We start from the raw sequence: 19832 nt of genomic DNA, 5'->3' as shown, positions 1-19832 counted from the left end.
CTCTGTATTGATTCTTTGTATTGCTCTCTTTGTTTCTATTTTATTGATTTTAGCCTTCAGTTTGATTATTTTTTGCTGTCTACTCCTTGTGAGTATTATTACTTCTTTTTGTTTTAGAGCTTTCAGGTGTTTTACCTAGTTGTTAGTATAAGTTCTCCTAATTTTTTTATGTTGACATTTAGTGTTAGCACCACTTTTTGTCACATAAATGTGGGTATGCTGTGTTTCATTGAATTCTAGAAAGTCTTTAATTTCTTTCGTTATATCTGTCTTGATCTATTTTCCATTCAGTAGAGAGTTGTTCAGTTTTCATGAGTTTGTAAGCTTTCTGTTGATTCTGTTGTTGTTACACAGCTTTAATACACAGTGGTCTGATATGATGCAGGGTGTTATTTCAATTTTCTTGTATCTGTTGAGTCTTGCTTTGTGTCTGAATAAATTTTGGAAAAAAGTTCCATGAGGTGGTAAGAAGAAGGTATATTCTTTGTGATTGGGGAGAATGGTCTGTAAATATCTCTTTGGTTTATTTGGTTTATAACATTGGTTACCTACAGTATTTCTCTAGGTTTTGTCTAGATGATTTGTCCATTAGTAAGAGTGGGATATTAAAGTCTCTCACTGTCAGGGAGTGAGGGTCAATGTATGATTCACATGTAGTAGTGTTTCTTATATACACTTGGGTACCCTGTGTTTAGGGCATAGATATTAAATTGAAATGTCATCTTGGTGACACCTTCCCTTTGATGATTATGTAGTGTCTTTCCATATCTCTTTTGATTAATTTTGATTTTACATTGTTTTGTTAGATATTAAAATAGTTAAACCACCTCACTTTTTAGGTCCATTTATTTGGAATGTATTTTTTCCAACCCTTTACCTTGAGGTGTTGTCTATCCTTGATGCTGAGGTGTGTTTTCTGTATCCATTCTGTTAGTCTTGGTCTTTTGATTAGGGAAGTGAGAGCCTTCATGTTGAGAGTTATCAATCACCAGTGTTGATTTCTGTTATTTTGTTGTTGTTCGTGGTGTTGGTGTTGGTGATGACAGTGGTAGAGGTGGAGGAGGTGGTGGTAGTGTGTGTGTACACACATATGCATATTTACTTCCCTTCTATTGATTTTACTGATATGAGATTATTTCTTGTGTTTTCATGTATGAAGTTAACATCCTTAGGTTGGAGTTTTCCTTCTACCACCTTTTGTAGGGCTTGATGTATAGATAGGTATTGTTTAAATTTGACTTTATCATGGAATGTCTTATTTTCTCCGTTTATGGTGATGGTGATTGAAAGTTTTGCCTTGGTATAATAGTCTGGGCTGGCATCTGTGGTCTCTTAGAGTCTGCAACATACCTGTCCAGACCTTTCTGCCTTTTAGACTCTCCATTGAGAAGCTAGATGTAATTCTAATAGGTCTTACATTCTTTCCTTCCTGTCTTCTTTGATGTTCTCTGAGTCTTGGGAGCAGGGAGGTGGATATAGATATCATATTCAGAGCTGAACATTCATGTTCTCTTGTTCTTATTGCACGAGTTTCCCTCGTATGGAGTAGGCATGCCCTTTTGTGGTCTGGAAGGCAACTGCACTCACGTATATACCTACGCACGTAGAACACACTAAATAAAAATAATCCTTAAAACCCAAGGACTAAATTCACCTGTATCCATCCCGGCTTCTAGAATGTTATACAAAAAAGCATCATAGTCATTTATACCTCACAAGGTTATCTGGAGGATTAAACAGTCTAAACAAATCAACATTCTTTTTAGCTCCAAATGTAGTGGTTTATATTCTTTCTACATTTCAACATGTCATAGGGATAGCAACAGAAGCATAGAGAGATAAAGAGCTGTTATAGAGTCACACATTAGTAAATGCAGGAGTGTGAACTCAAAGCAACAAGAAGGATAAATCAAGAGCTAGAAGTTTGGTCAGTATCTATAATATATATATATATATATATATATATATATTTATATATATATACACACACACATACATACATACATACACCCTGGGTTCCAGCCCTGCACTTCAAAAATTAAAAATCTAAATGAGTTGTAGGTGTTTTACCCTGTGTTTGAAATAAAATTATCATAAATGTTTGAAAATCTATGATTTACAACTAAGTTGAATTGTTTTATAACACAAATATTTGGAGAAATATTTAATTCCTTTCTAGTTTTTCTTTGAATTTGAATCTTTATGACTGCTGAGATAAAAAGTTTGATAATTCTGGTGAACATCATGTATTTGGTTAATTAGTCATTACTGCATTTTACATTAATGCTAATTTTCTGTAGACCCTTCTTGAAGGTTGCTGTGGTGAAGAAGTTATCCACGTCAGTGAGCATGGAGAGTTCAAGTTGGATGTTGAGTCTCATGCTATAATCCAAGATGTTAAACTACTGCAGGAACTATTGCTTGATTGGAAGATATGGAATAAGGCAGAGGCATGTAATATATACTTTTACTTCATCTGTATATTGTAGTAAAATACATACAACATTCGGTGTGCTTACCATGATCATTTTAAGTACCTTATTCAGAAGCATTACTTGTATTCAGATGTTACATAGCCATTACCAATATTCACCTCCACAGTTTCCATATTATAAAGGCAGAGCTCTGTACCCACCAGACCCTTTCCTCTCCTCGTCCTCACAACTGCCATGGTAGCTTGGGGTCTGTGATGATAACTACTCTAAGTATCACATATAAATGACATCATATAATATTTGTTTCTTTATGATTATATTAGTATAATGCCCCCTGAATTAATTCATGATGTTTTTTTTTATTCTTCTGAGGTTGAGGAATATTGTAGTGTGGGTGTATGCTATAGTGTCCTGGCCTCTCACCCTGAAAGGACATTTAAATATAATCATCTAAATAAACATTTTTACAAGGACATGAAATAGGGAAGAGATGAGGTGCATCTAGAAGGAGTTAGTGGAGGAGTGTGAATATGATCAAAATACATTAAATGCATATATTAAAGTATTAAATAATTCATAAAATATTTGTAAAAATCACTTATCATTCTGGAAGAAAGGTTAATTTTATTACTTCAGTGTAATGTTAATTTTAAATCCAGAAGTTTGTTCCCTGTGTAAAGCTTTGAACTTCCTGAGGTAATAATGAGCTGAATGGAATAAATTTTAAGACTTGCTTTCCCCTCCACACCAACAAACTCAATCTTTGAAATAGAATATGCACAGTAGTTATGTTAAGTAGTTATGTTTCTAGCCTTCTAAGAGGCCCACAGCATGTTTTCGTAACTGTGTGCTAATTGGTGTGTGTTTATTTTCTCAGCAAGGTGTGTGGGAGACTCTGCTAGCAGCTTTGGAAGTCCTCATCCGGGTAGAACACCAGCAGCAGCAGTTTAATATCAAGCAGTTGCTGAACGCCCACGTAGTTCACCACTTCCTACTGACTTGTCAGGTTTTACAGGTACTTTTCATGTAGCTTCTCTACAGGGATGCTTCTATTTAATAACCTACTGCTGTGCACATCAGAATTCACAAGCCTGTCAATGGGAATTTTTTCTGTCTTTTATCTTACCTACTCTGTAAGTGTGTTTTCTTTCAGCTCTTGCCTCCTGATCTTTATTTACACTGTCATCTTCTCTAACTCAAACTACAAAAGAACAGCTACTAAATTTCTGCATGTTTCTTTGTAATTTTGTGGTTTCCTGAACATTAACTGTTAGTGATTCCTAACTCACTATATGGTCTTTAAATAAAAACTTACACATGTGTGCTTTTAATAAATAAAATGTAGTATAAACATAGTATACTCTATTTTACATGTTAATTAGCAACATGGATATATACCTAAAATACTATGTTAAAAAGTGACACGAACTTACATACTATGTCTGTGCTGTAATCTGCCTTTACAAATGTCCTTTTATCTGCTTGGTTGGTATATTGGACTATTCCCAAGGTTTTGTTTTTGTTTTTAGTGTTTGAAACATGTTGATCTTGTCAAGTGAGATAAGTCCAGACGTTCTATGGGATCTTTACTGTTTCATGAGGCCAGTACTTTTGCTTCTATAGCCTGACACCTTTACTGTATAGGTGGGTTAAAATCCAAATACTATGGCAATACCCCAAAGGAGTCTGTGTGATCTGATGACTAAATTGTCTCAAAATTAACAACTCCCCTTTAAGTACTCTGAGCGAGCAGTACATAACAATAAATGGAGTGGAGGCACAACTGTGTGTCATATTTGGACATAGGGAGACAGAAGACAAGGCAGTTTTATATTCTGTGCCCTTAATCAGGAGGTTAATTACTAGCCTCTGAGGAGATGGAGTTGAAAGACATAAACAAGTTATGACAGCCTCTATTTTTAGTAAAGCATGATATCCTACTAAGTTCTATAATCCAAGCAGTTGACACCACAGCACAAAGAAGCTTGGACCCGTGTTTGGTTATAGTTGTACAATTATTTGTTTCTTTGTGTGGCTTAAGCTAGTCAGATAACCATTTAAGCCCGTATTCTAGAAGTGAAAGATAAGACCACTGTAATAACCACTGTGAGAAAGGACTTTGTGAGCTGGGGCACAGGATATTGCTGTAACTTGTTTGGTATATTATAAGACGTCCATGCAGAACTAGTAGCCGTAGTGAAGAACAGTACTAACAGTGATGCTAGTATTAAAAGAACTGAAGTTTTTATGGCTATATGCACTAAGAAATTTAAGACTGGAACATTTCTGATTTGGGGCTTTTAGATACTCATCTATAAAGTCTGTACAAATATCCTCCAAATCCAAAACCCTGAAATCTAAAGCTGTTCTGGTCTATAGAGTTTTGAATTACAAGATGGTTACCCTGCACAGGGCTTAGTGTCTGAGGTGCTGTTCTAAGAGTTTGTGTCATTGAAAAAAAATTTGCTGTTGTTTTTCAAAATAGGGTTTCTCTGTGGTGTCACTGAATTTGTAAACTGAGCATATGTACTACTGTTAACATTATTCATATAGACAAAGAGACAGCATGGCAATGTCAATCTAAGTATGGGGCCACATTGCATACTTGGGCATGAATTCTGCAATGTAACTTGGCTCAGTTAACTAACTTAAGAGGGCTAGAATTAAATTGCCATCACTTATAATTAATTTTTAATGGCAAGATTACCTGGGTTGAGAAGTAGTACTTCAAATTAATGTTAAATATGGTCAGACTAGAGTAGTAAACCAACAAAATTCTATCTTAGGAATATCAGTGAGATGACTTGACAGGTAGGGTGCCTGCCATATAGGCCTGATGACCTAAATCTGATTCCTAGAACCTACATTAAAGTAGGAGAGAACCAACTCTACAAAGGTGTCTTCTGACCTCTACATGTGCACCTCTAACACTAATAATAATGATTTTTAAAGGGCTATCTTATTTAAATAAAAAATATTAGCTGACTGTTCTTTAAATCTAAAATGATTTTGGCTTTTATTTTTACAGGAACACAGAGAGGGGCAGCTTACATCCATGCCCCGAGAAGTTTGTAGATCATTTGTGAAAATCATCGCAGAAGTTCTTGGTTCTCCTCCAGACTTGGAATTATTGACAGTTATCTTCAATTTCTTGTTAGCAGTACACCCTCCTACTAATACTTACGTTTGTCACAACCCCACAAACTTTTACTTCTCTTTGCACATAGGTGAGTAAGGTCATTGTTAGATTGTAACCATTTCTACTCCTGTCTTTTTCCTGCTGATCCATATTTGTTTTGATATTTATTGAATGGTCTCTGTGCTGGAAAAGGCCCTAACTGTATGTTGGGGATAAAAGGCAGTGAGTTACTGGATAAATCCAGAGAATAAACAGAGGTGTGAATGAGAGCAAAAAAGATAATGCAGTTATGTGTTGATAGTACATTTAAAAAGTCAAGATGGAAAATTTCAGTATGAACCTGAAAAGGATGATTAAACTGGAAGTATTACTTAGGATTCTTATTATATACTGAAGAGAATTCATAAAAATATAAAACACAGGCCAGAGAGATGGCTTAGTGGCTAAGAGCACTTGCTGCTCTTTCAGAGGGCCTTAAGTTCAGATCAGCACCTATCTACTACTGCCTATAACTCTATCTCCAGGGGATCTGATAACTTCTTTTGACCTTTGCAGGTACCAGGTATACATGTAAAAGCTAATATATATACACAAATTAAAACTTAAAAATCTAATATATAGGCATATGTCACAGTTCATATTCAAGGGATAAACAGGTTAACAGTCTATTTTGGAGTGATCAGAATTGCACAGTAAAGGAGAACTGTAAAATGTGAAAGCACAGAAATAATTGTTAAGACAGTTGGAGTTCAGAGACTGTAAAATCTAATGCAGACTGATAGTCAACTGTCACAAAATCCAAGGTGAGAAATTGTAAAGGGAATACTTAGAAACTGTATTTAATAGTATGGAGCAAGCCTTATTTGTTTCGCTTTGAACTTTTTTTTGGTCAAAATTCATGTTTAATGATTTACTTTTAAAAGTTATTTTTGTTTTACCCTACTTTAAAATTTTTGCTGCCTCAAAACCATTTTGAATTCCAGATGGCAAGATCTTTCAGGAGAAAGTTCAGTCAATCATGTACCTGAGGCATTCTAGTAGTGGAGGGAAATCTGTTCCCAGCCCTGGATTTCTGGTAATAAGCCCGTCTGCCTTTACTGCATCTCCTCCTGAAGGTAATAATAGCAAAGATTAAACTACTGCTCATATTATTTCAGTTTTGAATGTTCATGGATGTTAAATTGTGCATATTGTAGCAGTATAACATAGTGATATCCAGCCCAAAGTATGTTTAAAGAATCTATTTTTATGTGCCAAAACTAATTTGTACCCCCCCACACACACACATACACACACACAGGACATGAGAGAGAGAGGGGAATGTAGGAGAAGGGACTTTAGTCCTCCTTCTAGAAAGAAGATCCATGTGGAAGTTTTGGTAGCTAGAAGAGGAGGCAGTCTTCCCTTTGAACCACTCTACCAACCTCCTGTCTGTGACACTGCCCCAGTTCCCTGTGCTGCTACAGTGTTAGCCAGAAATGCAACAGCTTCTTAGATGCTATCTTCCGTATCTTAGCCTGTGGCTGTTGACTTGAGAAACCCAACTGTGGTTCCTAGCCAGCCAGCTTCACTGCTTTAAATGCTTGCCCCATCATTTCTTGTGTGCAGGGAGCTAATTCTCTTTTCTTTTTCCATAAGAATGAGTGTTTAAGTCTTTAAGCTCATAGTAATTTCCTGTCATCCTAATTACTCTTAATAGAGTACACAGTATGAGTAGATTTCCTGGACATGAACTGGGCCTACTTGTTTCTCATTCCCAGCAGCAGCTGCCCTCTTTATTGTCAGGACAGGCTTATCTTCTACTCTACTGTAAAACAGCTACTAAATCTTAGAGGCAAAGTAGAGCTACAGTAAAGCAGGACAAGATGTATGGGTGTTAATCTCTAATTGTGTTTATTTTCCAAAGCATTTCAGTTATTCTGTCTGAATCTAATAGAAGAGAGTGGGAAAGAGCCTCAAACACATTGATTGGCACAGGGGAAATTTCCTGAACAGAACACCAATGGCTCAGGCTCTAAGATAATCAATTGACAAATGGGACCTCATGAAACAGAAAAGCTTCTGTAAGGCAAAGGACACTGTCAATAGGATAAAACAGAAACCAGCAGATTGGGAAAAGATCTTTACCAACCCTACAATCAGTGTAGTTTTTTTTTTTATGGTCATTTATTATAATATTTAAGGCTATGTTTTAATGAGTTTCATCTAGTATTTTTAGGAAATTTGTTTTTAAAAATTGTATCATTCTGAAATATTTTCAAATATAGTTATGCTCCATTTTTCTAGATTACTTGAACAACCTTTTAGCAACTTTAGCCTGCCAGCCAAAATCAAGAAATCACTAGGAAAGAGTTTTCAAGCTGTGTATCTGTTTTATCGGCACAAAGCGTTGCCTCTAGAATAGTTCTTTCAGAAGCTATTTACTGTATCATAATTATAAGACTTGAACATGCATACAGACACCTGATAATCTCACTCAAACACAGGTTTCTATATACTGCTTTCTTGTATTCTTGAAGAGCAGGTATAGGCCAGAGCCTGAGAATGGAAATTCGTAGCTATTGGCCTGGTGCTATTGCTCCATTGTTGCTGGTTCACAGCCAATTTTTGGGTAATCTGTACCTATATCCTGTGCTCATAAGGGATTTTTCTGGTCTCCTTAGCATAGTGTTATCACCATTAAATTGGAGAGCTATGAAGAAGAGAGATGATTATCTCTCATTAGTAACTACAGAAATAGAGGATAAAGAACAGAAATAGTTAGAGGGCCGTTTTGTGTAATAATGACAAGTACCACTTTTTATTAAGCAACTGTTATAGTCTGGGTATTATATCAGGTGTATCACACATGAGCTCTCTTCATCCTTAAAAATTCCCTGCAAAGTTGATATTTTGAACTCTCATCGTACATTTTTAGAAGCTACCACTTATATAGTAATTCAATGATTTACCTGTGATTACTGAACTCACAGAACTTTTATTTGAGTTAGTCATGTCTTCTTGCAAAGCCTGAGTCCTTTCCACTTTGTCCTGTTTGTACCTTGTTGCTGGCCTAAGGAAATTAAATTGTACTCCAATTTGCCTAATTTCTGAACCATTAATCCTAATGACTTTAAGCCATGCCATCAATACTTTATTCTGTTAATGAAACAGGAAAAGACATGTCTTGAAAGTTTAATAAAATGTAGTTAAAAGAAAAATAGTTTTGGCACATATGAATTGTAAGCATTTTTTGGCTAGGAAAATTATCATGTATAATTGTTGAGTAGTGCAAGGCAAGGTGGGCTGTGGCATGGTTGTGAATTGTGTTATAGAAGAGAAGTGGTACTTTTTAGTAGACTTTTAAGCACTGTTTTTCTGTCTACATTCACTAGGAACCAGTTCTTCCAGTATTGTTCCACAGCGGATGGCCTCCCAGATGGTTCGATCTAGAAGTCTACCAGCATTTCCTACTTACTCGCCATTAATTCAAGCACAAAAACTGGCTGGAAGTTTGGGCGCTAGTGTTGACAAGTTACAAAATATTGCAGATGCCAACCCAGAGAAACAGAATCCTTTAGGGAGTCCCTATACACTGAAAACAAGCAGAGAGGAAGCATTCATCAGTAGCTGTGAGTCTGCAAAAACTGTTTGTGAAATGGAGGCACTTCTTGCAGCCCAGGCCTCTGCCAGCTGGGTCTCCAGAGGATCCCTGAGGTTTCCCATGGCCAGAGTAGATCACAAAGACTTGAGAACTGAGCCCAGATCAGATGATGACAGTCCTGGGGATGAATCTTATCCACGTCGACCTGATAACCTCAAGGGCCTGGCCTCATTCCAGCGAAGTCACAGCACGATTGCAAGCCTTGGGCTTGCATTTCCCTCTCAGAATGGATCTGCGGTTGCTAGCAGATGGCCAAGTCTTGTTGATAGGAACGCTGATGATTGGGAAAACTTCACCTTTTCTTCTGCTTATGTGGCAAACTACAACCGAGCCACAAGCACCCACAGGTACTCATGTTTTCTTGCCTCAGAATCCCTGCACTAGAAATGTCTTCATTATGTCACTTCTGATCATATTACATTAATACCAAGCAGAAAGATCCCTTCTCATTTATTTCATTGTTAGACAACACTGAATTCTATACTCACCCAAAAGCCAGATAACTCTGTAAGAAAAATCTCTCTTGTGGTTTATTAGACAGAAAAATCCTAAGTTCAGAGAAGTCGTCAGATTGATGTTTTTAGATAGTGTCTGTGATCCTGAGTGATGAAACTTTCTCTGGTAATGAAATGTTCACTGTAGGACATTTGAAATGCAGCAAAAGCAACTGAGAGCCTCAGTTGTTTTTTTTTTAATATATTTTATTTGTTAATTCTTTGAGAATTTTATACATCTCCAAACACCTTAAGATACACTCTTCTACTCTCTACCTTATCCACTCCCCACTTCATGTTCTCTGTCTGTTGTTTTTTTAATAATCCACCAAGTCCAGTTTGTGCTGCATATATACTCATGAGTATGTTGGCCTCCACTGGAGAGAGGTCAGCCCACCGTGGGCCACACCTTTAAAAAAAAAAAACTGATCCTCCCTCAGAAGCAATTGGCTGTCCATAGATGCTTAGTTAGGGGTGAAGAATCATAAGCTCCTCCTCCATGTAGGCTGGGCTGTTGACTTACCCTGGAGTTGTGCAGGACCTAGATTTTTAACTTCGAATTGTTTAAGTAGCATATGTGATAGTGACTATTGCATTTTAGTATACTGTCTGCTGGAAAAACTTCTATCTTAAAAGGCAAGTTAGTTAATCATGATTGAATTAGGAAACATTTTTAAACCTTCTAAGCATTTGTTTTGCCGTGTTAAAGTTGCTACTGATTGCAGCTCCTAGGGTATGGTTCATGTGACTTTCTTTCTGATGCTGTGTTAGTAAGACTTTTCTGGTTTCCGTCACAGTGTCATTGAAGACTGTTTGATACCTATCTGCTGTGGATTATATGAACTCTTAAGTGGGGTTCTTCTTGTCCTGCCTGATGCTATGCTTGAAGATGTGATGGACAGGATTATTCAAGCAGATATTCTTCTAGTCCTTGTTAACCACCCATCACCTGCTATCCAGCACGGAGTAATTAAAGTAAGGGCAAAAACTACATAAGTGATGTTTTCATCAGCAGTATATGTGTATGTGTGTAATTTAAATTGTTTAGTATATGTTAAGACTTAAAGCTTATTTTATATTTAATAATAGTGAACTATTGGTGTTAGAGAGATGGCTTAGTGGTTAAAAGCACTGGACTGCTCTTATAGAGGACTCAGGTTCAATTCTCAGCACCCATATAGTGGTTCACAATCATCTGTAATTCCAGTTCTAGGGTATCTGCTACCCTTTCCTGGCCTCTGCAGGCACCAGGAACACGATGTATAGACATACATTCAGATAAGGCACCCATATACATAAAATAAAAATTAAAATAAAAAATTATTTAAAGTAGCACTCTATAGTTTTGTTATTTCATACTGATAGTATTCAATTTAATCTTAAGGCTTCCTCATATATTGATTTATATCAATCAGTTTACCAGTAAAATTGTGTGTGTGTGTGTGTAAGCAAACAGTCAGTAAGTCTATTTCACAAAAATTATAAGAATCATGTAGTTTATTGGAATCCTTTCCTGCAGTGTAGTATCAGCTTTTGAACATTTACGTCTCAGCTCAGTTATCGTTTTGTAAAGAGGCCTTCCCTGATTACCATATCAGATTACTTCCGTCTAGCCATATGCTTTATTTATTCATATATGTATGTTTTCATATATTGTCACCCCTTTTATCTTTTTAATTTATTTGTGCACTTGTTTTTAATCTCTAATGTGGTTATAAACTACAACCATCTACATTTGTCCCTATGTTGTACATACTAAGTATACTGTCAAATAAATGAATGTTAAATATGAATGACTTCCTTTAGAAAACAAACAAATATTCAAATGCTTTTTTTAAAGATTCTTATTTTCTTTGGTTTGTCTGGATGTAGGTATTGCTTAGTTTCTTGTAGTTCCAGTATAAAATTGTTTTGGAGAATATAAAGGGAGAATAATATAAGACCCTACATTCAGTGCACTTATTTATACTAGAAGAAAGACATTAACCCTGCTAAGTATGATGTCAAGAATTCTGTGATGAAGTATGCTGTGTGCAGTGCTGATAAAGAGGAATGTGAACATGGGGAAGTAAGTCATTCTTAGGAGAAAGGGAAGAAGGAATCATGTCATGGTTTGTTGTAAACGTAGGCCTTTAAGGGAGGCAGTGAATAGACGCGTGTTTGGGGAGATTCCTCTGTCTGCACTGTGAGGACTGACTGAGAAGAAGGGAGAAGGGCAAGGTTTACTGCAGAACGGCACAACCCTTCAGAGGAGAAACAGCTAACCTTTCAATATAGCAACAAACTCAGGAGCTCATGACCTGGACTTATGCAAACCAGAGGACACAGGTTTGAGACTTTTGAAGGAGATATACCATCATATTTATATATGGAAATCAATAATAGAAAAAAACAAGAGGGTGTTTTGTCTTAAAATCTAAAGGGATAGTTCTATGGTCAACCTAAATTTTTAAAATGTGGGAAAAAATTTAGAAAAACAAGTAATTAGTTGAGTTTTACATGTGTTGCATTTAATAAGTTAGAAAATAAGGGCTAGCAAGGTGGTTTAGTGGGTAAAAGACATTTACTGTGAAGCCCAACAACATAAGTTTGATTGCTAGAACCTGCATAGTAGGAGTGAACCAACTCATTCATGTTGTCCCCTGACTTCCACATGTGCATTGTGACAGCCCTCCCTACTCACCCCACACAAAATAGATAAATCAATGTAAAGCATTCTGTAAATATGTATATCTAGTTTCTGGGATTTCAGTTATTTAATAGGAGGAAGAAAGGAGAAAAGGAGAAAAATGAAAGAAGTTTTAAAATGGTGAAAATTTGGCTTGTGCTCAGGATCTCTCAGGAAGGTCCCTGAAGAGGTCGTGTGTTGTGTGTGTGTGTGTGTGTGTGTGTGTGTGTGTACACACACATGTGCACAGTTCTAAAAGAAAAAAAAAAACAGTGCACTGGTTTCTTTCCCTTTGAATTAGACATAACATTTTACTTACACTCAGTCATGGCTGCCAATCTACAAAGTCCTTTGCTGAGCTTCAGGACACTCTCAAGAAATGAATCTATAAGAAATCCCAAGAAAGTGTCACCACTAGCATCACAGAGTTGGCAGTTAATTTTTCTATGCAGGTGACATGGTTTTTAGCTTTCTCTGTATGTGACTATGTACGTGAATAATAGGTAATAACTTACAAATATAACAGTTATATAGTCTGAATTGTATATATTAAATGTTAACGTGTAAATGATCTCAATTTTTTTCTTTAGCTGTTACATGCATACATTAATAGAGCATCGAAAGAACAAAAGGACAAGTTTCTGAAGAACCGTGGCTTTTCCTTGTTAGCCAACCAGTTGTATCTTCATAGGGGAACTCAGGAGTTATTGGAATGCTTCATTGAAATGTTCTTTGGTCGACCAATTGGCCTGGATGAAGAGTGAGTTCTCTACACCATAATTAAGATCTTTTGTTTTAAGATAAAATTTAGTGATTATTTTGGGTCTCAGAAAAGGTCTGCTATAAGTCATTTCCCAGGGGAATTGATTTGTTATTTTACGTATGATGTTCTTTCTATTATTACTTCTTCCTTTGTATTTTATTCACTAATTAATTGAACTGGAAACTAATAACTTCAGTAGAAAATGAAAGTGACAGAGAAGATTTGACATATAGTACTAACATGAGAAAGCTACCTGAAAGAAAGGTGGCCCCTGTAATCTCAGTGACATGGTATTTGTGACCCATACAAGACCTCCTCAGTCCTTCAGAGCCTTCTCTTGGAATTCCTGGGTCGGCTGCTGATCACTTAGATTTAACTTTGGAATAATACTTAAGGATTAACAATATGTACAAAGTTAATAGAAAAATTTACTGAAACTAACAGTTTGGCACTTCTTTTTCTGTTTGATAGAGAAAAAAATAAAAATCTTTGGTGTGAAAAACCAACTAAGACCTTGGTGGACTTACATTATTTACTGTGGTCATTTAATATATGTGTGTGTGTTGCTGGTGATCAAATTCAGGACCTTATGTGTGCATGTCTCCACAAAATACTTAAACTGCTGCACCACAGAGGCACATAGTTTTTAGGTCAGGAGTGAGAGATTTGCTCACTTTTGATAGCTATTTTTACTAGCTCACTGTCACTAAGATAGTTTGTAAACTAGTAATTTTCCTTTACACTTGTTATAGTCCCACACACAGCAGGTATTTTTGAACACAAGACTGCCAATGGATGAATTTAAATGAGTCTACTGAAGTTATGAAATTGTATACATATTTCACCTGAGTGTTTATGCATTTATCTTAGGTTTTGCCTTATTGTAAACTATAATATATTTTTAATTTAGAATTCTTTTTCTCAATACTGGTTTTTGATAATTTCAATATCAGATTTTAAAAACAGTTTGTAGTGTCAAGCATTTATATCCAGTTTGTGACTGGCTACTCCTCACACGCTTTTCACTGTGTCTTATTTATTATAGATTTGATCTGGAGGAAGTGAAACACATGGACCTTTTCCAGAAGTGGTCTGTCATTCCAATTCTGGGACTAATAGAGACCTCTCTCTATGACAATATCCTCTTGCACAATGCTCTTGTAGTTCTTCTGCAAGTTTTAAACTCTTGTTCCAAGGTAGCAGACATGCTATTGGACAATGGTCTACTCTATGTGTTATGTAATACAGTAGCAGCCCTGAATGGATTAGAAAAGAAGTAAGTTTTAAACTGTTAATTAAAATCTGATAAGATTATTAGAAGGGGAAATAGTTAATAGGTTACCTTAAAGAGTTGATATTTTGTTTGGTAATGCTTTCAAAGAATTTCTTTCCCACAGAATTAAATTAACTTGGAGATGGCATGTTTTTCATCACTTTGCATAATGTTTGGTTAAGAATAGGATGCTTATATGGCCTGTTGGGGTGCTTAGAATTGAAGACAATAAGGCTACTCTCTGATGTTTGTCAAGCTTCACAGTTGTCTCTGTAGTTAAACCCCCACCAGGAAGAGACCAGGAACAGCAGAAGACTGTAGCATCTCAGTGAACTCACTTGCTGGTGCATCACTGCCTGTGTGATCAGTTTATAACAATAGAGAATATAGAAGCATTGCTAATACAAATTAATTTCTAATAGTCAAAGTACACTGGCAAAGGGATACCTGCCACTTGAGTTAAGAGCTTTGAAAAGTAAGATTTTAATTAGATTTTTTTTTATTTTTGGTGTCTTCACATCTGATATATAGTTTACCACTTTTTACTAGCATACTATTAAAATGTGAATCTTAACATGCACCATCTTGTTGTATGCCAAAGCACTAAATGTTGTCTATATTTTTGCAGAGTACAGAGCATATCTGTACCCAGTGATTGGGACAAAGATAGACTTCTTATCTCACTAAGTGCAGCTTTAATTGGGCACTTATTATTTGTAGGGTTCATGCTTATGAAAATTAGAAACATTATGTTTCTTCAGGACACTTAGACTTGATTGTAGTGCACTGCATAAAATTGGTAAAACTGGGAAGGTATCTATAGGTTTGTTCTGAAAGATGTTTTTCCTAAAAATAAGTTATACTAATAGATCCTGTATGGTACTGTATTAATTGGCCCTATAAAAATTATATTTCTAACCCTTACTTAATTTGAAAAAACTAAGTATAAAAAAATATTTGGTCCTGGTGTCATACACCTGAGTAGATCATCAAGGTTAAACAGATGTGGGCAGAGTATCTGATTCATATTCATCGTGTGTTTATAAGCAATTAATATATATTCAAGCCTATTCTTAATGTAACTTCAATATAAATTCAAGCTTACAACCCCTAAAATAACTTTCATTTATATAGCTGAGAGATTAATGAATTGTTTCAAATTCACTATCCCTTAGTATTGTGGCTACACCCTATCCTTCACCCTTCATGTAGACCAGGAACCTGTGTGAGTTTCTCTTAGTATCTTGTGCTAATCTCTGTCTGTTGCTCTCTTAACCTGTCTTTTTCTCTACAAGACTGTATTTTCAATAGAAGTCAACATGTCTTATTTACGTTAGGGTATACTGCTTGCTATAGAGTAAACATGAACAATTATTAAGTCAATACATGCTGGTAGCATAGAATTTAACAGTTCTTTGTCTTAATTTTTGGCTGTTTTGCTTATAATATCTTCTGTTTTGTTTTGGGCTCCCTTTAGCATTCCTCTGAATGAATACAAATTGCTCGCATGTGATATACAGCAACTTTTCATAGCAGTTACAATTCATGCTTGCAGTTCCTCAGGCTCCCAGTATTTTAGAGTTATTGAAGACCTTATTGTACTTCTTGGATATCTTCATAATAGCAAAAACAAGAGGACACAAAGTAAGAATAGATTTTTATGGAATTTTTCTCATAACTCTTTTACTGAAGGTTTAAACTTAATTATGTGTTGGTATTAATTGGTATTAAAAACAACCTTTAAATTGTTGAAAGTAGAGTGATTGATGTCTTGATGTAATTAGTAGCTGGCAATACATCACTGGCAAAAACTAGTAATTTTTCTTTTTACCAAGTAGAATGCAAAGGTTTATGTTAAAGAGTAATGATCTTTAATTTTCTTTAATGGAAAATACTAAAGTGACTGTGAAACCTGAAAGCATGTAGAATATTGAAGTTTTTGCTTTATATAAAATTATTGGTTTTGAAATAATTATTTAAAGTTAAATAAATTTATGATTTATTATTTTCTTCTCAAATTTTTCTAATGGAATCTAGATATGGTGATATATATTCAGGAGGTGGAGGCAGGATGATCAGAATTTCAAGGTCATCTTCAGCTGCATCACAAATTAAAGGCCAACCTTGTCTACAGGAAACATGTCTCAAAAAATATCAAAAAAGTTGTAATGACCACATGAGAATTTATTTTAACATTACTCGTAAATATAGCTTAGAAATACTGACATCAAGAGCCCATGTTGATGAAACAATTTTAACTTATGTCTAGGCCTTTTCGTTTAGATATTGAATGTTATAGTTTAGATATTAGATTATATATATCTTAGATGTCAGATAATATATTAAATAAATTTAATTAAAAGAGTTAAACAATTATGATAGCTTGAAAACATTGTAGTCTCTTTTGGGTTTAGATATGGCTTTGGCCCTGCAACTTAGAGTTCTTCAGGCTGCTTTGGAATTTATAAGGAGCACAGCCAATCATGACTCTGAAAGTTCAGTGCAGTCGCCTTCTGCCCATCACCATTCAGTGCCTCAGAAGCGGAAAAGCATTGCTGGTGAGTACCAAAATGGCACTTTAGTAATTATAAATTGAAGGTAGCTATACTTTCTATCTCTGTGCTCTGATGCCAGTTACATTAAAAATATTTTTCTTGCTGGACATGAAGGCATGTGCATTTAATCTCAGCACTGGGGAAACAAAGGCAAGTATGTTTCGAGAGTTTGAGGCCAGCCAGGTCTAACATACTGAGTCTCTTGTCTCCAGGAACCAAGGAAGTAAAACATATTCCTTGTTTTAAAAAAATCAAATTATAAAAAATGAGAAAGTTTTTCTCCCAGCAGAAACCATTGTACCAGAAAAGGCTATATAGACCATGTCCATATTTTATCCTAATGGAAGCCATCAAGGTTTTCAGGAGATGCATGATAATGATCAGATAGATATCCATTGTATAGAGAGGACTTCTGTGGGGAATATAGACTTGAAGAAATTAAAGTGCAGGACCCAGGCAGAGGCTGTGGCAGCAATCAAGGTAGACTGTGGTAGCTTGTAGACAGGCAAAACGCACATGGTCCTGGAGCCTCCTGTGAATTTGTATGTATCATCAAATAATAAGTGCTGGTACATTTTCCACAAAGCGTGCTGCTGTTTTTATAGAAACATAAACTAGAAAGATAATAAAACATCACAAACCTAGGATCTATATTCATGTTCATATAAATATATACACGTACGTGTCTCTTGTCTATATACAATGGATATACATAAGTATGTATGAGAATGTAATGTTAATCCAGCTACTGCTCAGTATCTGTAGCAGCTGTTGTGCACACACTTGGATATATATTTAAAAAGCACTTAGTATATTTTCTGTATTTATTCTCATAGTTGTAAAGGCTTTTAAGTCCAAACCTTTCTCTCCATGTACTAATTTTCTTTTTTCTTTTTTGTATGTTCAATGCAATGCATTATCCCTGTCTTCTATCCCAAATAAAATGTGCCCTTTTCAGATCTAATTGTGATATGCAGCTTCCTATATGCCATGACAAGGAATTTTGTATCACACCTAGGTTGTACATTCTTAAATTCCCAGAGGACGTAGATACTGCTATGTTCCAGATTAATCTTGCTCACATGTATGTCATTCTGTTTGGCAGTCTTGAGTTCCTGTCAACCTAGTGAATGGGGCCAGATTCAGTCCTTTGAGAGACACACACACACACACACACACACACACACACACACACACACACGGGGGCGGGGGCCGCATGGGACAGGGTAGAGTGATAGAGAAATGTTTTTACCTAAATGGTATCAAACTCAACCAACTGTTTATAAAGGGACTTCTATTTTTAATCCATATAGACATCTTTTTACCTTAAAGAGCACAGCATTTGGTAGTTCCTGTATTGTGTGTTGTGATCTTTCCTAGCTATTTTGCTTTGCTTTACTAACTTTTGCCATTATTGTGCAGTTTTTCAAGTAAAAAAAAAAACCTCTAGACATTATTTTAATGCATGAAGATAGATTAGTATAATTAGCACATGAATGAAATTATATTTTAACTAATAAAAACAATGCCAACATGAATGATGCTTTATTCTTTTGAAGAATGAGATAGGCATTGTACTTTATATCCATTATTTTCCTTCATTCATAAAATAATGTTCTTGATTCATTTATTCAACAATAAAATAATTACTGAGTACCAGCCATGTACAAATTCCTGTTTTATCTATCTCTATAGAACAGGAGGAAATGATAAAAGCAGGTAAACAAATGTATTACTGTAGTATCAGATAATGATAACTCTCTTCCTGTGAGATAAGCTCTGCTTTGTTTTCTAGTATATATCTTATAAACAAGGAAACAGGCTTAGAAAAAGAAGCACTTCGGACTGGATCCGATCCACGCAGCTTTAAAGCATGAGTTATGAAGCACACTTCCATGTTCACAAATATGGAATGAGAGTCTTATTCAGTGTCTACTACCTTGCCATCCCTGGGTTATAATTGGATTATACACAAGAAATCTGTGGATAATATGAGTGTGAATCTATCTCAATGGTTAGGGATATTGTCTGATAATATTATTTTTAATATCTGCAAGAATTTTTTTTGTTTCTTTTTTACCTCAAAGATGACTCTAGCCCCCCAAATTATTAACTGATTAAAAGTACAAAGTAAGCCGGGCAGTGGTGGCGCACGCCTTTAATCCCAGCACTTGGGAGGCAGAGGCAGGCGGATTTCTGAGTTCAAGGACAGCCTGGTCTATAGAGTGAGTTCCAGGACAGCCCGGGCTACACAGAGAAACCCTGTCTGGAAGAAAAAAAGTTAAAAAAAATTTACAAAGTAGCAGACAATCTAAAAAAACTATTAAAACCTACCATAAATTAGTCAGATGCAAGTAATTTATAAAAATGTCATTTATGGATATTGATGTTTGTTTTCATAATTCAAAACAAAGGTTCAATTCCAGTGAAGGGTTCTGTTACTCCTCATCTACCAAGACGTCATTTTGGTTCCTATGGTCAACTTCCGATGCCCTTCTTCAGTCCATTAAATCAAGACTGCCCCCAGCTCTCTCCTGGATGCACCACATGTGTGGTACCCCCCAGAGCAGGTGCAGTACGTGCAGGAACAGCACTCTGCCTCCCTCAGTCTGGGGAGGTGTTTCTCAGGAAATGCTTTCCTAATGATGTGTCCACCCCTGATCATTGTGCTGGCAAATCACTGGACTTGTGTCTACTGTGTGATCTCTTCATTCTCACTGACTGATTTCTTATTTGTCACTATGTATAATTTTCCAAACTATAAGATTCAATGGTAACTACCCAGACATAGTACCTTTATTACTAAATCATCATCTTCTTTTACTAAAATATCTTATTTTTTTAAAACTGTTGATGATCTTG

The 19832-nt window shown here is 35.7% G+C and overlaps 1 protein-coding gene across 4 annotated transcripts in view; it reads left to right on the top strand.

The window, feature by feature from the left end:
* Lyst (lysosomal trafficking regulator) overlaps positions 1-19832 on the top strand; it is a 157750-nt gene that overhangs the window by 72654 nt on the left and 65264 nt on the right. For 3 of the 4 annotated variants that reach the window (XM_076939358.1, XM_076939355.1, XM_076939356.1), the window contains exons 19-29: positions 2301-2450; positions 3313-3450; positions 5464-5662; positions 6558-6689; positions 8949-9564; positions 10509-10686; positions 12970-13139; positions 14188-14418; positions 15893-16059; positions 16830-16973; positions 19385-19540. In XM_076939358.1, coding sequence (XP_076795473.1) covers positions 2301-2450; positions 3313-3450; positions 5464-5662; positions 6558-6689; positions 8949-9564; positions 10509-10686; positions 12970-13139; positions 14188-14418; positions 15893-16059; positions 16830-16973; positions 19385-19540 — 2281 coding nt within the window. The remainder of the gene's footprint in view (positions 1-2300; positions 2451-3312; positions 3451-5463; positions 5663-6557; positions 6690-8948; positions 9565-10508; positions 10687-12969; positions 13140-14187; positions 14419-15892; positions 16060-16829; positions 16974-19384; positions 19541-19832) is intronic. The other variant, XM_034509980.2, reaches the window with a different exon arrangement.

Source organism: Arvicanthis niloticus, chromosome 8, assembly GCF_011762505.2.
Source record: "Arvicanthis niloticus isolate mArvNil1 chromosome 8, mArvNil1.pat.X, whole genome shotgun sequence".
NCBI classification, from domain to species: domain Eukaryota; kingdom Metazoa; phylum Chordata; class Mammalia; order Rodentia; family Muridae; genus Arvicanthis; species Arvicanthis niloticus.
Note: the sequence above shows the minus strand (reverse complement) of the source record. Positions and strands in the feature narration are given on the sequence as shown.